The sequence below is a fragment of the Rhinatrema bivittatum genome, chromosome 12 (genome assembly GCF_901001135.1).
Source record: "Rhinatrema bivittatum chromosome 12, aRhiBiv1.1, whole genome shotgun sequence".
Classification (NCBI taxonomy): Eukaryota; Metazoa; Chordata; class Amphibia; order Gymnophiona; family Rhinatrematidae; genus Rhinatrema; species Rhinatrema bivittatum.
The window spans coordinates 13188609-13203309 of NC_042626.1; the positions used below are offsets into that span (position 1 = coordinate 13188609).

Here is a 14701-nt window from a genome sequence, read left to right on the forward strand (position 1 = left end):
TCTCGAGGTTGACATTTTATTTTCAGCTATCGTTTGACAAGCATGGGGTATAGAGCGGTGATTAGCATGAAGTGCTGTGCAGTGTAAGTTTAAATACTCCCCTCTGCTGTGCTTTTTACGGCAAGCATTGGTTATATAAAAACTAGTAGTAAAAGCTTGTTCAAGGACTGGGAAATATTGTGAAGTGTGGTGGTAGAGTTGATTTTACAGTTGAGAGGGGGCAGAGCTGGAGAGTACAGGCAAAGAAGGGTGGAGTTAAATTTCCATATGGTAAGAAGGCCAGAGCAGGAGAGAGGATGGAGCTCAGTTTGCATACTAGTGATGCTGGCACAGGGCAGCTTTCCTCTTTATTATAGTTTGATCTTGCACAGCAGACATCTATCTCATTTTGGTCATTTATTGGATTTTAAAGTCAGGTTTGTGTTTACCTGGTTTTGCAAAATTGCTTATAGTAACCTTACATCAGGAAGATTTCACATTCTTGAGTATTGATGGGTTTTTTTCTTTAATTCAAAACTTTGTATGACCCAGCAGTTTCCCCTTTCTCGTTTTTTATATTTCAGCTCATTCACCAAGGATGGCTCTGGCTCCATGAGTTGTCATTTGCATCTACCAGGGGATTTTTCTTATATCCTCCCCATCCAACATGCAATGGCATCCATCCATCCAATAGGTATCACCCATCTCACCATAGGAGCTGTGAACAGTCCCTTGGCAGCATCCCCAGCTTCAGCTAATCTAAGGAGTGGAGGACTTGATTTAGGGATTGAACCAGGGTCTTTCAATGGCAGTGCCTAACACTACCACTGAATTGACCGTTAAACATTTTCAAATAGTAAAGATATGACATGGTGTCCAACTCCAGTCCTCTAGAGTCACAAACAGGCCTGGTTTTCAGGATATCTGTAACAAATATGCATGAAATTTGCATATAATGGATGAAGTGCTGGTATGTATTACATGCATATTCATTGTGGATATTCTGAAACCAAGCCTGTTTATGGCTCTTGAGGACCAGAGTTGAATACCCCTTAACCTAACCATGTATAACCTAGCTCCTTGGTGGATTAGACCTCTTACAGGTGCTCCCAGAATCATCGTAACTTCTTACAGATACATCTAGAAACGAAGAAGCGCGTTGGTAAAAGGGGGGTTTTTGGGGGGGTCGGGAGGGTGGGGGAAGTGGGGGGATTGGGTTTAAAGGGTCAGGGTGGGTTTAGGGGTTATTTGTGTGCCATTTTTCCCGCCCTCCCCCGAAACGATAAGAGAACCCCCACGATCAATATCGTGGGGTTTTCCTATCGTTTCAGGGGAGCCCCCGATTTCTGATGATTTAGAAAATATCGACGATATTTTCAATTGTCCAAAGCCCGATTCACATCCCTACTTCTTAGTGTTTGGGTAATTGCCAGGTTCTTGTGGCCTGGTTTTGGCCTCTGTTGGAAACAGGATGCTGGGCTTGATGGACCCTTGGTCTAACCCAGCATGGCAATTTCTTATGTTCTTATGTTTAGTTGTATTCATGGTCTATCTAGTCTGCCCATGAGTGAAACTTTCTCTAGGCCCACAAAAAATCCTTTTTCCCCTGTACAAAACTGTTTGTGGAAAATGTATAACAGTTGATCTTGACTGTTTGATATGTTCTCTGCTGATATATTTTATTATGTAAATGTCAAAGAATTAAATAAGCCCTTAAAGTAAATTTTAGCTAAAAACTGTAATGTCTGCTTTAAATGAACCTGTTCAAACCCAAATGCATATGTGTGTGTATATTCACCATAGCAAGTCCCAAACCATTGTTGCTCACTGGCTATTCACAGCTTCTAATCATTAACTCACCACCAACTACCCACTATTATGGTAGACACACCAGTGGTTTTTTTGGTTAATTTTATATGCACTCTCAAGGGTTCGTGAATAAAAATCTTTAGCATTCAAACATTTTCAAATCCGTTTTCCACTGATCCATTTTTTACTTATTAAACGCTGTCAAACATCAGATTTTGTCATCAAGACTGTTCATTATATTCCTGGCAATAGCCTCTAATTACTTAGCTGGATAAATCACCCAATATGGCCACGTTTCGGAAATGCTTCCTTCGTCAGGGGGATCGTATATGTCAGACGTGCAGTCTCTCTGGTACTGGGGCTTGCAATGATGAATATATGAAACCACCACTTTTCCACCTATATATATCTATAGATATAGAGAGAAATGCATTTGGGTTTGAACAGATTCATTTAAAGCAGACATTACACTTTTTAGCTAAAATTTACTTTAAGGGGTCATTTTAATTCTTTGACCTTTACATAAGGTTAACCCCATTAGTGGAAATTGTGATACATTTTATTAGACAAATGTAGGACATGAGGTGAAGTAAGGGTCTTATGGCATTGTATCTCTGTTCAGCTGGTGAATATGCATGTTTGTGTAAAGAAATGATCCTTGTGCATATTAGCAATGCTTTTTTGCTTTTAACTCCCGATGCATCTGCATACCATTAGTTTACTGCATCAGGACTTAACTTTTTGGTACATGAGTAAAGAAAATGTGTACAGAAGTTCAGTGCATGTTTTTACTTATATCAGGGCCTGAACAGACCACAGATCTGCTCTGACAACATGAGAAGTCGAAGTAGGGTAAGAGATAGTTATGTCCATTTTCCTGTCTAAAGGGAACACAAAGCATGAGGGTATCCTGAAGGACCTCATCAAGAGAGATACTTTTTGCACAAATTATGTTGTGTTTAAGCTCCAGGTTCAGCTACATCTATTAACACTAGCGCTAGAAATTTCAGTCCATTTCAGAGCATGAGTTTAATTTCCAGTGTTAAACCTAATACACCTCTCTGCATTGGGGAATAATAGCTAATGCCTTTATTACTGCTAATCCAGGCAAATTGCATATTAATTGATGTGCTTATTTATACACTAATCCCTTGTTAAATCAGGAATAGGGTTGTATTCGCATGTGTGCACAACCACAGGATAACATGCACGTCTGATTGCACCTTGTTACATTGGAACCTTGTGGGTTCTTTCTCGCCATTACACTTCTAAGGTGGTTTTAGTGCAGCAGATGTTATATATCTGATATCTTTGTATAGTTTTCTTGCCAGACTTTAGTACCAAAATGTTTATACTCCTATGATCCTTTTCTCCAATTTCTGTTTTTCTCTCAACTGACTGTAATATTAGTGGTCTTGTATATGCTTTTGTCTTAAACTTTGTATGCTAGCGCAAAGTTCACAACTATGATTCTGCTTGATCTTTTATGAGCAGGACTAGTTGGGACATGTTGCAGAACAACTTTTTGTGCTTGGAACTGTTCTAAGCAGGGTGTGGGTACGTATAAAAATAGATATACAAATAAACTTATTTTAAATATCTGTATTCAAATGCCAGAAGTCTGAAAAGTAAAACTGAAGAATTAGAATGTATAGCATTGAAGGAAGATCTAGACAAACCACAACGGTAATCATTTGGTTTTCCTTCAGCCTTTTTTTTTTGTTAATGAATAGTAATACATTTGCCTGAGCCTCAAGGATAGTAATTTTAAACAGTGTCCATGCCTTCAACAAGTTTTTACCCTTGTGAATTGTTCCTTAGTTTTTTCCTAATAAATTCCCTTTTATGGTTAAATGCTACTACAGTAGTTTTCCCTGTATTCACCCTCCAGTAATTGTCAAATTTTATGACATTATGATCACTGTTGCCAAGCGAATCAATCACCTCTTGCACAAAGTCCTGCATTACACTGGGAACTAGATATAATATAGTTCCCCTTCTTGCTGGTTCCATGACTAGCTACTGCATGAAGAGTCATGGCATCTGGGAATCCTGCCTCCCGTGCGTGTTCTGATGTGATATTTACCTATTATGATAGCTGCTCATTTTACTTTCCATTCTAATCTCTGTAAGCACTTTACAGTATTTCCTCATCCTGGCCAGGTGGGTGGTAATAAATTGCCAGTGCTTCTTTTTTTTTTTTGTTTTATCCATAAAGATTCCAGAGTGCATTTTCCTGCAAAACTTTTATCCTGCTCAATTCTGTGCCATCCTTAACAACCCCTCCACCAATTTTGTCTGCCCTATCATTGTGATATTTGTACCCTGGTATCAGTGTCCCATTGGTTTTCTTCCTGCCAGGTCTCAAAGGTGACCATTACTGAGGTGAAAGAAGCAAAGCCAAAAGAGCATCTTTTTATCCTTCCAGATCAGTGAACCTATGGGATTTTCCCTCCTACCAACAGATGGGGGCAGAGTGCGAGACTTCTTCCTGTGATGTCAGCTGTACTAAGGCTGCCCCAGCAGGGGGAAGCAGGCTGTAGTCTCTTCCTCCAGCACATGGTGAAGGGCATACTGGAAGGTTGCTGGTCCAGCAGGAGAAGACAGGCTCTAGGGCAACACCTTCCTTAAGGCTGCTTTCCCTGGAAGCCAGGACCGGGTGGGGAACACCTGCAGATTGACTGCCTCCATAGGACTGTTCTTCCTCCCCAGGGCAGCCAGGTGTTCTGGTCTCCTGGCCTTCACCAGCAAGCTCCGTGAGTACAAAAATAGAGGAACCTGGCCCAAAACATGCACACTTTCCTCAGGTATGGGAAAAGGTAGGAAGTATGCCAAGTGCAGAGCCAGATGTGTGCTCATTCTGTTGAAACAGCGAGAAGCAGGTCCCGCTGGATGTGCAGCAAGTGTCCCCTTTCCGGCATTATTGGAGCCAGTGTTAGGATTTTCATTTATTTAGACATTTTATATACCGTTCTTCCAAATACAGATCACAACTGTTCACAAAAGTAACATTCATAATATAAATCAACGCAACAGGGATTAATATTGATGTATATCTATTGTTAATTTCTAAAACATGTTAACTAACACTCCTCAGCAGCATCAGAGGGAAGGGCAGGTACAGCAAGGCAGTGGCAAAAGTCATCTTCCCCATGACAGGATGAAGAGGGGCTAATTCTCCATAGACTTCATTATGGCAGTGCATCAGGCATATTGCCAGTTACAGGGCAGGCAAGAAGGTGCAAGTTTTCCCTCTGAAGGGAGAGCGAAGCCCCAGACTTCATGGGAGGAGTGAAGGCTTGGACAAGAAGAAGATGAAGAGGCATCATCCAAGGAAAAGGCCATGTGGGAGGAGGAAAGGCGAGGTGAAGGACTCAGCAGTGTCTTTTTAGGCCTTAGAAGCTGGGGACACTGATATCAAGTGGGTCCCAGGTGCCGAGCCTGAAAGAGGAGCAAACTAAGGAGCCTAGATGAAAGGAAACCTATCCTTACAGGAATCAAGAAGCCAATGAGGGCTTTCCCAATCTACTCAGCAATCCAGGATATGTTGACAGCAGAGTGGGAGGTCGCAGAGTTTAGGCTAAGGAGCCATAGAACTATGGAGAAGCTAGGTATGGTGGAACAGGACAGATATTTTGTTGAACATCCCAAGATTAGATGTGGTTATATCAACAGTAATCAGGAGAACCATGATCCCGGTGGAGGGATGACCACTCTTAAAGACCCCCAGGATAGGAAGGTGGAGACACTCCTAAAGAGTGCTTTTGAGTTCTCTCTGGCATTACAGATGGCAATATATTGGGGGGGGGGGGGGTATGTGGCAAGGGCATTTTCGTCTGGCCCAACAAGATTTCTAGGAGCCAGAGGGAGCAGGTTCCATGAGAAGTACACCAGATTGCAGCCTTGTGGAGTCAGTGGCAGCCTTTGTGGCAGAAACTATAATCGACCTGATAAGGGTATCAAACAAGCAAACTGCAGTGGAGGGTCATGATGAGGTGCCTGCCATGGTTTGAAAAAAAATTGGGCAGCAGATTCATCCTCGTAGCCTAAATTGGGGAAGCTATCCTTTAAAGGAAGGCTGCTATTTGGAGAAGAATTGGAAAGACTAGTGAAGGATCTGGGAGGTACAAAATCCCGGAGATTACTGGAAGAGAGACCCAGGGGAGGTCCATGGAGACAGTGGCCTAGTAAGCACACAGCCCTTTGAGGAGCAAAAGGGTAGGTAATGCCCGAAGCTCATCTAATGGCAAGACCACACAATAACATGGGATAGGTCCACTATTCCCGGTAGGGGGACAGTTGCAGGAATTTTATCAGTGGGCCGAAGTTACAGGAGACCATTTGGTCTTGGATATATTGTTCAAGGAGGCTATCAGCCAGAACTGAAGTTTCCCATAAAGGAATCCTTTATTTCACCTTGCAAAGCAAACAAAAAAGCGGCAGTGCAGCAAACCTTGGACAGACTAATCCGCTTATGGGCAATAACACTAGTACCAGATGAGAAGGGAACAGGAACATATTACATTTACTTTGTAGTGTCAAGGAAGAAAGGAAGCCTTGGGCCAGTACTAGATCTAAAAAGGGTAAACAGAGTTCTCATTATTTCTCATGTCTAGATGAAGTTGCTGGCGACAGTAAAGGCAGCAGTTCAGAAGTGAGAATTTCTGGCATCTCTAGACCTGACAGAGGCATATCTACATATTCCTATCAGGAGTTTCAGTGATTCCTACACTTTGTAATTGCTAGGGAGTACTTTCAGTTCAGAGCTCTGCCCTTTGGGCTAGCAACAGTGCCAAGGACCTTCACGAAAGTGATAGAAGTAGTGACAGCCTTTTTGTGCAAGGAGGACATCTGCGTATACCCATATCTGGATAGCTGGTTGATTAGGGCAGACTAGTCCACCAGGGTTATCTGATAACCAAACGAGTAATACAGATCTTAGAAGGTTTAGGATAATAGTGAACAGAGCAGAGTTAGATGCGCCCAACACAAACTCTAATCTGTTTGGTCATATGCATTGACAAGCAGGCCATTGCAATATCATGCTCTCAGACTAGCACACAGGTTAGCCTGCGGTTGGATGCACGTCCATTACCCCTGATGCAGTAAGAGGATCAGCATGTAGCTAATAATGCTCATCACATGTAAATGCAATGTTGAAGAGGCTATTAGCTAGTACCCCTTATGTGTAAAAAATAAGTACACCCAACATGCACATTTTAACCCTCAAAAAAATTAATACCATCCCCGGAGCTGGCATTAAGTCTTGAGGCATCCCAAAACCTGGACAGGAAAGAGAGAATCTTGATGCTAGGCAGGTTAGGAAAACGGACGCTCAGTTTTAGTGTCCATTTTCCTAATCTGCTTACAACCATGTCTCCTGGGCACCTGATGCTAGGAATGCACAATTTATCTCTAGCACATCCTTTTTAATGCAGCAGCTTATTTGCCTATTGCATCAAGTGCCCAAGAGTTGAATGTGCATGTGGTAAAAAAACAAAACGGGCACCCAGTTTGGACGCATATGTTTTTACGCACAATTTAATTTTCTGTACCAGTATTCTGGTATTGCATCGGCCCCAAAGAGAGGAAAGGTGCATCTCCTAGCCAACAGGATATGGAAAGTCCAGGAACAATAGGCTGTGTTGGAGTTTGCGAACCTCCTTTGGTGATATTTACAAGTGCTAGGGCCAATGGCAGCAGCGATTGGAATAGTACCATGGGCAAGAGCACACATTCGACCGTTGCAAGCCTTCATACTAGAGAAGTGATCACTGTCAAGTCGGGAATACAACCTGAGGGTCCAGCTGATATACCAGAGCAGAAGGAGCTTACAGAGATGCTATTCAGAAACAGTCAGAGCTGATGGATAAATTGCAAAAGGAAATGCGCTCTGCACAAGAGAAGAATTTGTGGTCTGAAAAATTTAACGCAGAGTCATTTTTAAAACACAGCATGGTGACATCCTTAATCTGTATCCTAGTGCCTGCCATAACTGGGAAAGGAAGCTGGCAAGGAGAATGCTTGCGAAGAAATCAGATAACGCAGTTAATGCTTAAGTTTTATGTTCTTATTTGATTGAAGATGTATAAAATCATGAGTCAGGTGAAATGGGTAAATAGAGAATGGTTATTTGCCTTTTCAAACAGCATTAGTAAACTTAAAAATTAGGACTAGTGAGCACTCCATGAAGCGATCAAATCATAGAGCTGGGGGCTGGGGCAATCTGCAACTATGGGAATTTGTACTTCTGTAAATCTTACTATATATGTCTGGCTGAGAGTCAAAGCTACCATGGCATGTCTATATTTTCAAGTGTTACATTTCAATAATAAATAGATTTAAACAAAACAAATTGTAGGGAGTGTTTTCACTCTGCGTGCAATCAAGCTATGGGAATCTGTTGCCAGAGGATATGGTCAAGGCAACTAACATAGTAGGGTTCAGAATAGGATTGAGCAAGTTGCTGAAGGAAGTGTCTAGAAACAGTTATTAGCTAGGTAGACTTGTGAAAGCTAGTATCTCTGGGAGTGAGATACAAGAAATAGATCAACTATTCAGGAGCTCAAAGGTACATGCGACCTGGACTTGCCACTGTCGGATGGACCTTGGTCTTGTGTTCTTATGACCTAATTGCTCTTAGTCCTTGAAGGCATCTTGGTGATCATCGGTAGCTGAAATCCAGAATGAGAACAGAATGGTCTTTGCAGGTGTGGTGATAGAGGTCATACCTTTGTTTTCAAACAAGTGACCATTTTTCCTGACTTAGCTGTGCTTCATTGCATCGTAGAGTTGATGTAATATGTGCACAGGATGCATGCCTCACTTTTCTATTCTTGAACTGGTAACCAAGACACTTTGTGGTGTTGGCAGTTTAAACCAGGCTGAAAAAATACACGCATTCAATGTATTGCCAGAACACATGCCTGTATCAAAGAACTGAGCTCCTGCCTCTTCATGTGCTGTATGACAGTCCCATCCATAAAGCTCTTCAGATTACTCTGCAGAATATTTTTTTATATCTTTTTATAGAAGGTTTAATCCACCTGCTTTGCCAGATAGTCATCAAATCAGCATGTCCAAAGTGGGCATTAATATCCCTCCCCTGTTCAACAACATTCACTTTCAGCCAAAATGCAAAGAGAGGACTTTCCTGTCTCGGAGTTCAAAATCTGTTTGATGCTACAAATTGATCTCGGCCAAAGCTGAGATCCCATTGACCTTATCCCTAAAGAGGCTGAGTAGAGGAACTCAAAACGGTAACTACTTTGACTGCATTTGGTTGGTACCTCTTTAAATTCATAGCTGCTCTCTGGGTTTCTAAGGAAACATTTGCTGAGCCTACATCACTGTTTGGCAGCTGAGCAATAAGTTTGCTTAAATCTAAATGCTTCATTTAAATTAACTTCTTCTGGAGTTTTCCTATAGGGATTTAATCTTTACTTTGGAGTTTGCTATTGCTTTTGTGAGGGGGGTGGAAGTTTAATGAAGGTGCACAATATTACCTTTCCCTTTGCATAAAACAGCTATCTGTCTACCAAGACCATGCTTGGTGTCTGAGTAACAGTTCCATAGCTGCTGCATTGCTGATCCTGCATAGTGAGGTGCAAGTAATGCACCAGATTACTACTGCACATTGCCAGAGTACTTTCTCTGTACTTCTAGGCAAATTCCTGTGGGGCACCTCGGTGCCGTCACAAAATAAACTAGCCAGCAGTGTATGCAGGCACTGCTGACTTCAGCAAAAGGGGTGGAGCAGGACTCCTTGTAAATAGCTGCTTGTTGGGAAACTGGATTGAATGATGAGTAATGTATTTCTTGAAGTACTTGAATATTTGGGTGTGCTAGTTGAGTTGTATGATGCTGATGGGCAGAATGGGAAAGGTGGAGAACCAAACCAACAATCCAGTAGGAAAGTAGAAAGACGATTTGGTGTAAAATTTACTTTGCCAAAAAGTTTTTAGCTGTTCAGATATACTTCTTTGCATTTATAAAGACACAAGGAAACCTCCAAACAAACCTCACAGACCCCTGACATGAATTCAAAAATATATATACAGGGCTTTAGAGTATCAGCAACCTCTGAGAACCTTGCTTTAGTGACCATTCAGAATGTCTATAGAACAGCGTATCTGAGCACAAAACCAAAAATAAATCTGATGCCAAAGGATTCATGATGTTTGAAAATTAGAAATGTAATTGATTTGTCATAATATGAAAATATTTGGCACTTGGGTCATATAGCATGAAGAAACCCTTTTCCTTCAGTTCTTTGAGACTGGAAATGTGTATGCACAGCTGGAATGTCCTTTTTACTTAGTATTGCTAGTGGTTCCTTAATGGCAATGCTTTACCTTGGACAGGTGACTAAACTGCCTGGACCCATTGAACATTTGACAGTAACAGCAGCCGAGAACACTCTCCTGGACCCTTCAATATAAGGGTATTTATTTAGGGTTTTGCTCACTGAGTGGTGGAAGAAGGAAAGGGTTTTATGCAACATTTTCTGGAATCCAAAGTAGTGGCAAAGATAATCATGTATTAGTGACTCTTAGCTGCTGGAAAATGCCACTAACTAGGATTGAGTATTCAAGACTTCCACTGACCTCTGATACTATCCTACATATAGGAAAATGTGTGAACTCTTCACCTCACTCCCATCTGTATTTTTGCTTTCTCTCCATATCTTTTTCTTTGCTCCCCGTGGATTCTCACCTCCTGAAGGGGTGGGGGAGGGGTGGCTCTGAAGGTAAAGGGGTTCTGCTTGGCTTCTACTTTTGCTGTGGTGGTTGGTGCAGAGCTGCTTCTCCTTCAACTGGGGGGGGGGGGGGGGGTGTGGAGTGGTGCCTTTTCAAGAGACAACTCCCCAAGGGTGCTAGGACCACCATCCTGAGTGAACAGAATAATAGGCATGAGATCCACAGTTTTCTGTTTAGTAATGTGACTGCAATCGCCGCATGGAGAGGGCCTTTAAAAGTAGTCATGTACCTTGTAGCTTTTGCTGCAGTATTTCTCTTTATGTTGTGGGGAGAAAAACATTTTCATTTTTTTGAATTCTGCTTGATCTTATATAAATGGATCTCTGAATACTTGACTGTAAGCAGAGGTTCTGCCTGACTTTCAGTGAAACATAACCTACATCTAAAACTGTCTTGCTTAACTTCACAAACAAAGCAAAACTAACTAAATCCTCCTCATCTTATCGCCTAGGGAAGTGACAGTTGTGTGTGGTTTTTTTTTCTTTTCCCTGCCCAGAACGCTGACAGAATGTAATAGGGAAAAGCAAATGAGCTGAGCAGCTCTCATAGGCGTTGTGAGGCCCTTTACCTGCAATGCAGTGCTATGTATCTGCAGCTAGGTGGTAGAGGCAAATCCTCTTTGCATCTCCCTCCCTTACACAGGATTTTTCTGGGCTCTGGGAGAGTCGGCACTGCAGTGAATGTGCTTGCACCTCGGCTGCTCGGTCTGCCATTTCCTTATTAATGGCTCTTTCTAAAACCGTTGGTCCATCTTTGGGAGCATCTCCACCAATGGGGATCCGAGCGTCATGCAGGTATTGTTCTGCCACAGCTCTCTTCCACGTCTGTCCCTGAGCAAGAGAGCTTTAATGATTTCTTTCATGCCGGATGGCATCTTGTGCTGCTGCTTAGAATAGAAATCTTTCCATGTGTTAGTGACAGGCTACAAATCTGATTTCACTCTTCCATTTAGTGTGTGCTCGGAAGAGACGGGTAGATTGAAGCTCCTGTCTAGTTTGTGCTGTGAAGAAGGCAAGGACTGTGTTTAAGCTTCTCTTTGCTTTTGTCTATTTCCTGTAACAGCAGTTGGTAAAGCTGTTAGCTGTCGGGGCAGAATTGGCGCAAACAGTTCTGAATGTGCTCCATTACATGTTGATCCCTGCTTGTATTTTACATGAACTCCTAGATCCTGTATTCTTGGAAGACTTAACCCCTCAGTGACTCGATGGTTTGTTTTGGATCATTCTGTGGCCACTCTGGAGAGGGTCATCTTAAAATAATTCCTAGGTAGCATTTTTCTGAGGGGGGGGGGGGGGTGGAGTGTTTGCTAGGAAATGTTGAACATTGGCACATTAATTCCTTTCTGGAAATATAATTGGAGAGTCCTCTGGTTATTTCTGTTTAATATCCTTTGGTGTTGGGGTGCTAGAGACTGAGGTGTTTTTAGGGACCTTTGTCTAGTTTTTATTTCATTTTTCCTGGGAATTTCAATGTTAAAATAAATCCAGTGGGAAAAATGACTGTTACAATGTGGATGCAAAATCAGAGGGGAAAGGCCTTTTATTTTTTTGCTATGACATTGAAATTCTCAGGAAAAATTTAAACTGTAAACAAAGGTCCCTAGGTATGTTTAAAAAGGAAACAAAAAAGTCCTCAAAAGGAATTGGAGTACTAGTAAGGAAGAATGATCTTTTTTCGTAGCTTAAATATTTTAGAACTTCTCTTGAGTCTGGCAGTAGTTTTGACCAGAGTTCTTACAATGACTATTATGTGGCGAGGCTTTTTGTCTGAGAGCAGCATCAGCTTTATGTAGAAATCTTACCAGGGAAAGATTGTTAGCAGCTGGAATGTGTTGTAAAAGGGTTAATTGCTGGAGGAACAGATGATTTATTTACAAAATTTTTATGACAGTACCATCCCATATTCTGGATGGCTTACAAGGTAAACATAATTTAAAAAAGTGTATTACATGAAACACATTAAGCTAAAACGATAGGTCAAAATAAAATAAGGTAATAAAGCATAATAGGCATAAATCATTACTAAAAACATAATGGAAATCTAAATAAACTAGATAGGGACACCACCAGTCCCTCTACAGATTCATAAGGCACTCCAGCGCTGATTGGCTAAACCCTAAGCTCACCACAGGTAGGCCTTCTGAGCACTTTTTTTTTACACCTGTCAGTTTGGCTTCCTATTTAATTTAGGAGGCTAAATTTAGCTGGCAACCAGAAAAAAATTTTAAAAGCCGAGCTATCATCTAACTTGCAATGTTAGCCAATTAAAGCCTTTGAAAATTAATCCTCGTGATTAAAATGGAAATATGGTAAATCGATAACCAGAGCTGTCCGTCCTGTGCAGGTGTCCTCCTTGCTACTATAATACCACAACTCTACTTAATCTCCAGCTTTACACTGCCTTCCCCCATGGCTGAGTCCCTGCCACTTGCCTCAGGCTTTGGTGTATTCCAGTAATGTTCTTGCCTCCCTGATCTCAGTTGTGAGGCTGTTCTTGAAGAAATATGTCCTTATGTTATCACCTGGTGACTATCCCCTTAAATCCTCATACTGTGACCCGTTGTTCTACAATTTCCTTTAAAGCAGAAAGGGATTTTGACAGCAGTACCCTGCCAGCAGTACAGTCTCCCAGTTTGCAGATTGTCCAAGTAAGGATTTGGCACTGCTTTCTTCTCAGGCCTGAGACTCAGCACAGAGGCACCACCCGTGAATCTGAGAATGAGCTCCCTGAGCAGGAGGAGGAAGAGGAGGAGGAAATACTGGGATCTGATGATGATGAGCAAGAAGACCCCAATGATTATTGCAAAGGTGAGGCAATACTGATCTAAAATTGACTTTTTATTGCTTAAGGACTTTTTTTTTTTTAACAACCTGTCGGTAAGTCATCTAATCTAAAATGCCTTAGCTACCCACTCCAAAGATGGCCTAGAGGCTGGAGATTGTAGAGTCTGACATTGGAAGAGGTAGGAAGCAAGGATGGAAAACAGTTTAGAAAATGGGCACCAGCTATGCTAGGAAACTTCCAGCATCAGGGGGAGAACATTTTTGCCCTTAATTCTACTTCTATTTTTCTCTTGTTTGCTCTGGCTTGTTCCATCTTTCACCTAACCTCCTCTTCAGCTTATTGCTAGTTGGCAATGATGATGGTTCTCTTTGGCCACGTGGCAGCTTTTTTTTTTCCTTTGCGGCCTGGCATCAAGGAGGCCTGTGCAAGGCTATAATGGGTTCTCCCTTCTGCAGCCCTATGCCAGAGACCTGCTAGATTGTAATAATGGCCTGGCAGCAGGTGCCCAGAAATTTTCCAGCCCTGGTGGGAGTGGTTGCAACATAACTGCATATCTAGTAGCACTTTAAAAATTAATATTAGTGGTAATGGTCTATAAAGGCTCTAGTTTTGTAAGTTGTGCCAGGCTTTTATTAAATCAGATGCTGCACTAGCAGAGTCATTGGGGAGACTCTTGATAGTTCAACTGTGATATTGTATTCTTGTACCAGATGGTTGTCTCGTGGTCCAGGTCTCCATCAAGCCGCCTTGCATAACCTTTGTACGTTTTGTTGCTATCGCTCCATTCCACTATCCTACTATAGGCCAAGGCACCAAAGTGACCACCTTTATCTAGGAATACAACTTTCTATTCATTCAGCACATGTTATATCTAGAACACTTCCTAATGCTGCCTGCCTTGTGTGTCTAAAAATCGTTGTTGCAAATTTCTCTTGGTTTTTTCTAGGAGGTTATCATCATGTGAAAATAGGAGATCTGTTTAATGGACGATACCATGTCATTCGCAAGCTGGGCTGGGGCCATTTCTCCACGGTGTGGTTATCCTGGGACATCCAGTCAGTATTTTACTGTCTTTATCATAAGCTATGTTAGACTCCGTGATCCTGTTTGGTGACTAATGTTCTTGCTCCTTCACAGAAGACTGGATCTGAGATAATTTCTCTCTTCCTGTCAGACACTTGAACCAAACATTTTCTTTTCCCTTTTAAAATAAGTCCTAGATGGTGCATGAAAATCACTTAATGTTATTGAATGTGCACATGCTAAGGAGGTATTGCTTGCTTAAGGGCTTGTGTGAAATTCATGACAGCTTTTTATGTTCAGTAAAAGGTATCACAACCTACTCCAGTAGCAAGAACAAGAATTTCAAC

At 41.8% G+C, this 14701-nt stretch overlaps 1 protein-coding gene across 3 annotated transcripts in view; it reads left to right on the forward strand.

Moving 5' to 3' along the window:
- The window catches only part of SRPK1 (SRSF protein kinase 1), a 71220-nt gene that overhangs the window by 7338 nt on the left and 49181 nt on the right, over positions 1–14701 (forward strand). The window contains exons 1-3 of one of the 3 annotated variants that reach the window (XM_029572783.1): positions 2590–2640; positions 13224–13354; positions 14278–14386. The exons of 1 other annotated variant lie outside the window; for it this stretch is intronic. Coding sequence is in view for 1 of the 2 variants with exons in the window: in XM_029572781.1 (XP_029428641.1) it covers positions 13224–13354; positions 14278–14386 (240 nt within the window). In the remaining variant the exon portion in view is untranslated. Of the gene's footprint in view, positions 1–2589; positions 2641–13223; positions 13355–14277; positions 14387–14701 lie in introns of those variants that run through there. One more of the 3 variants, XM_029572781.1, reaches the window with a different exon arrangement.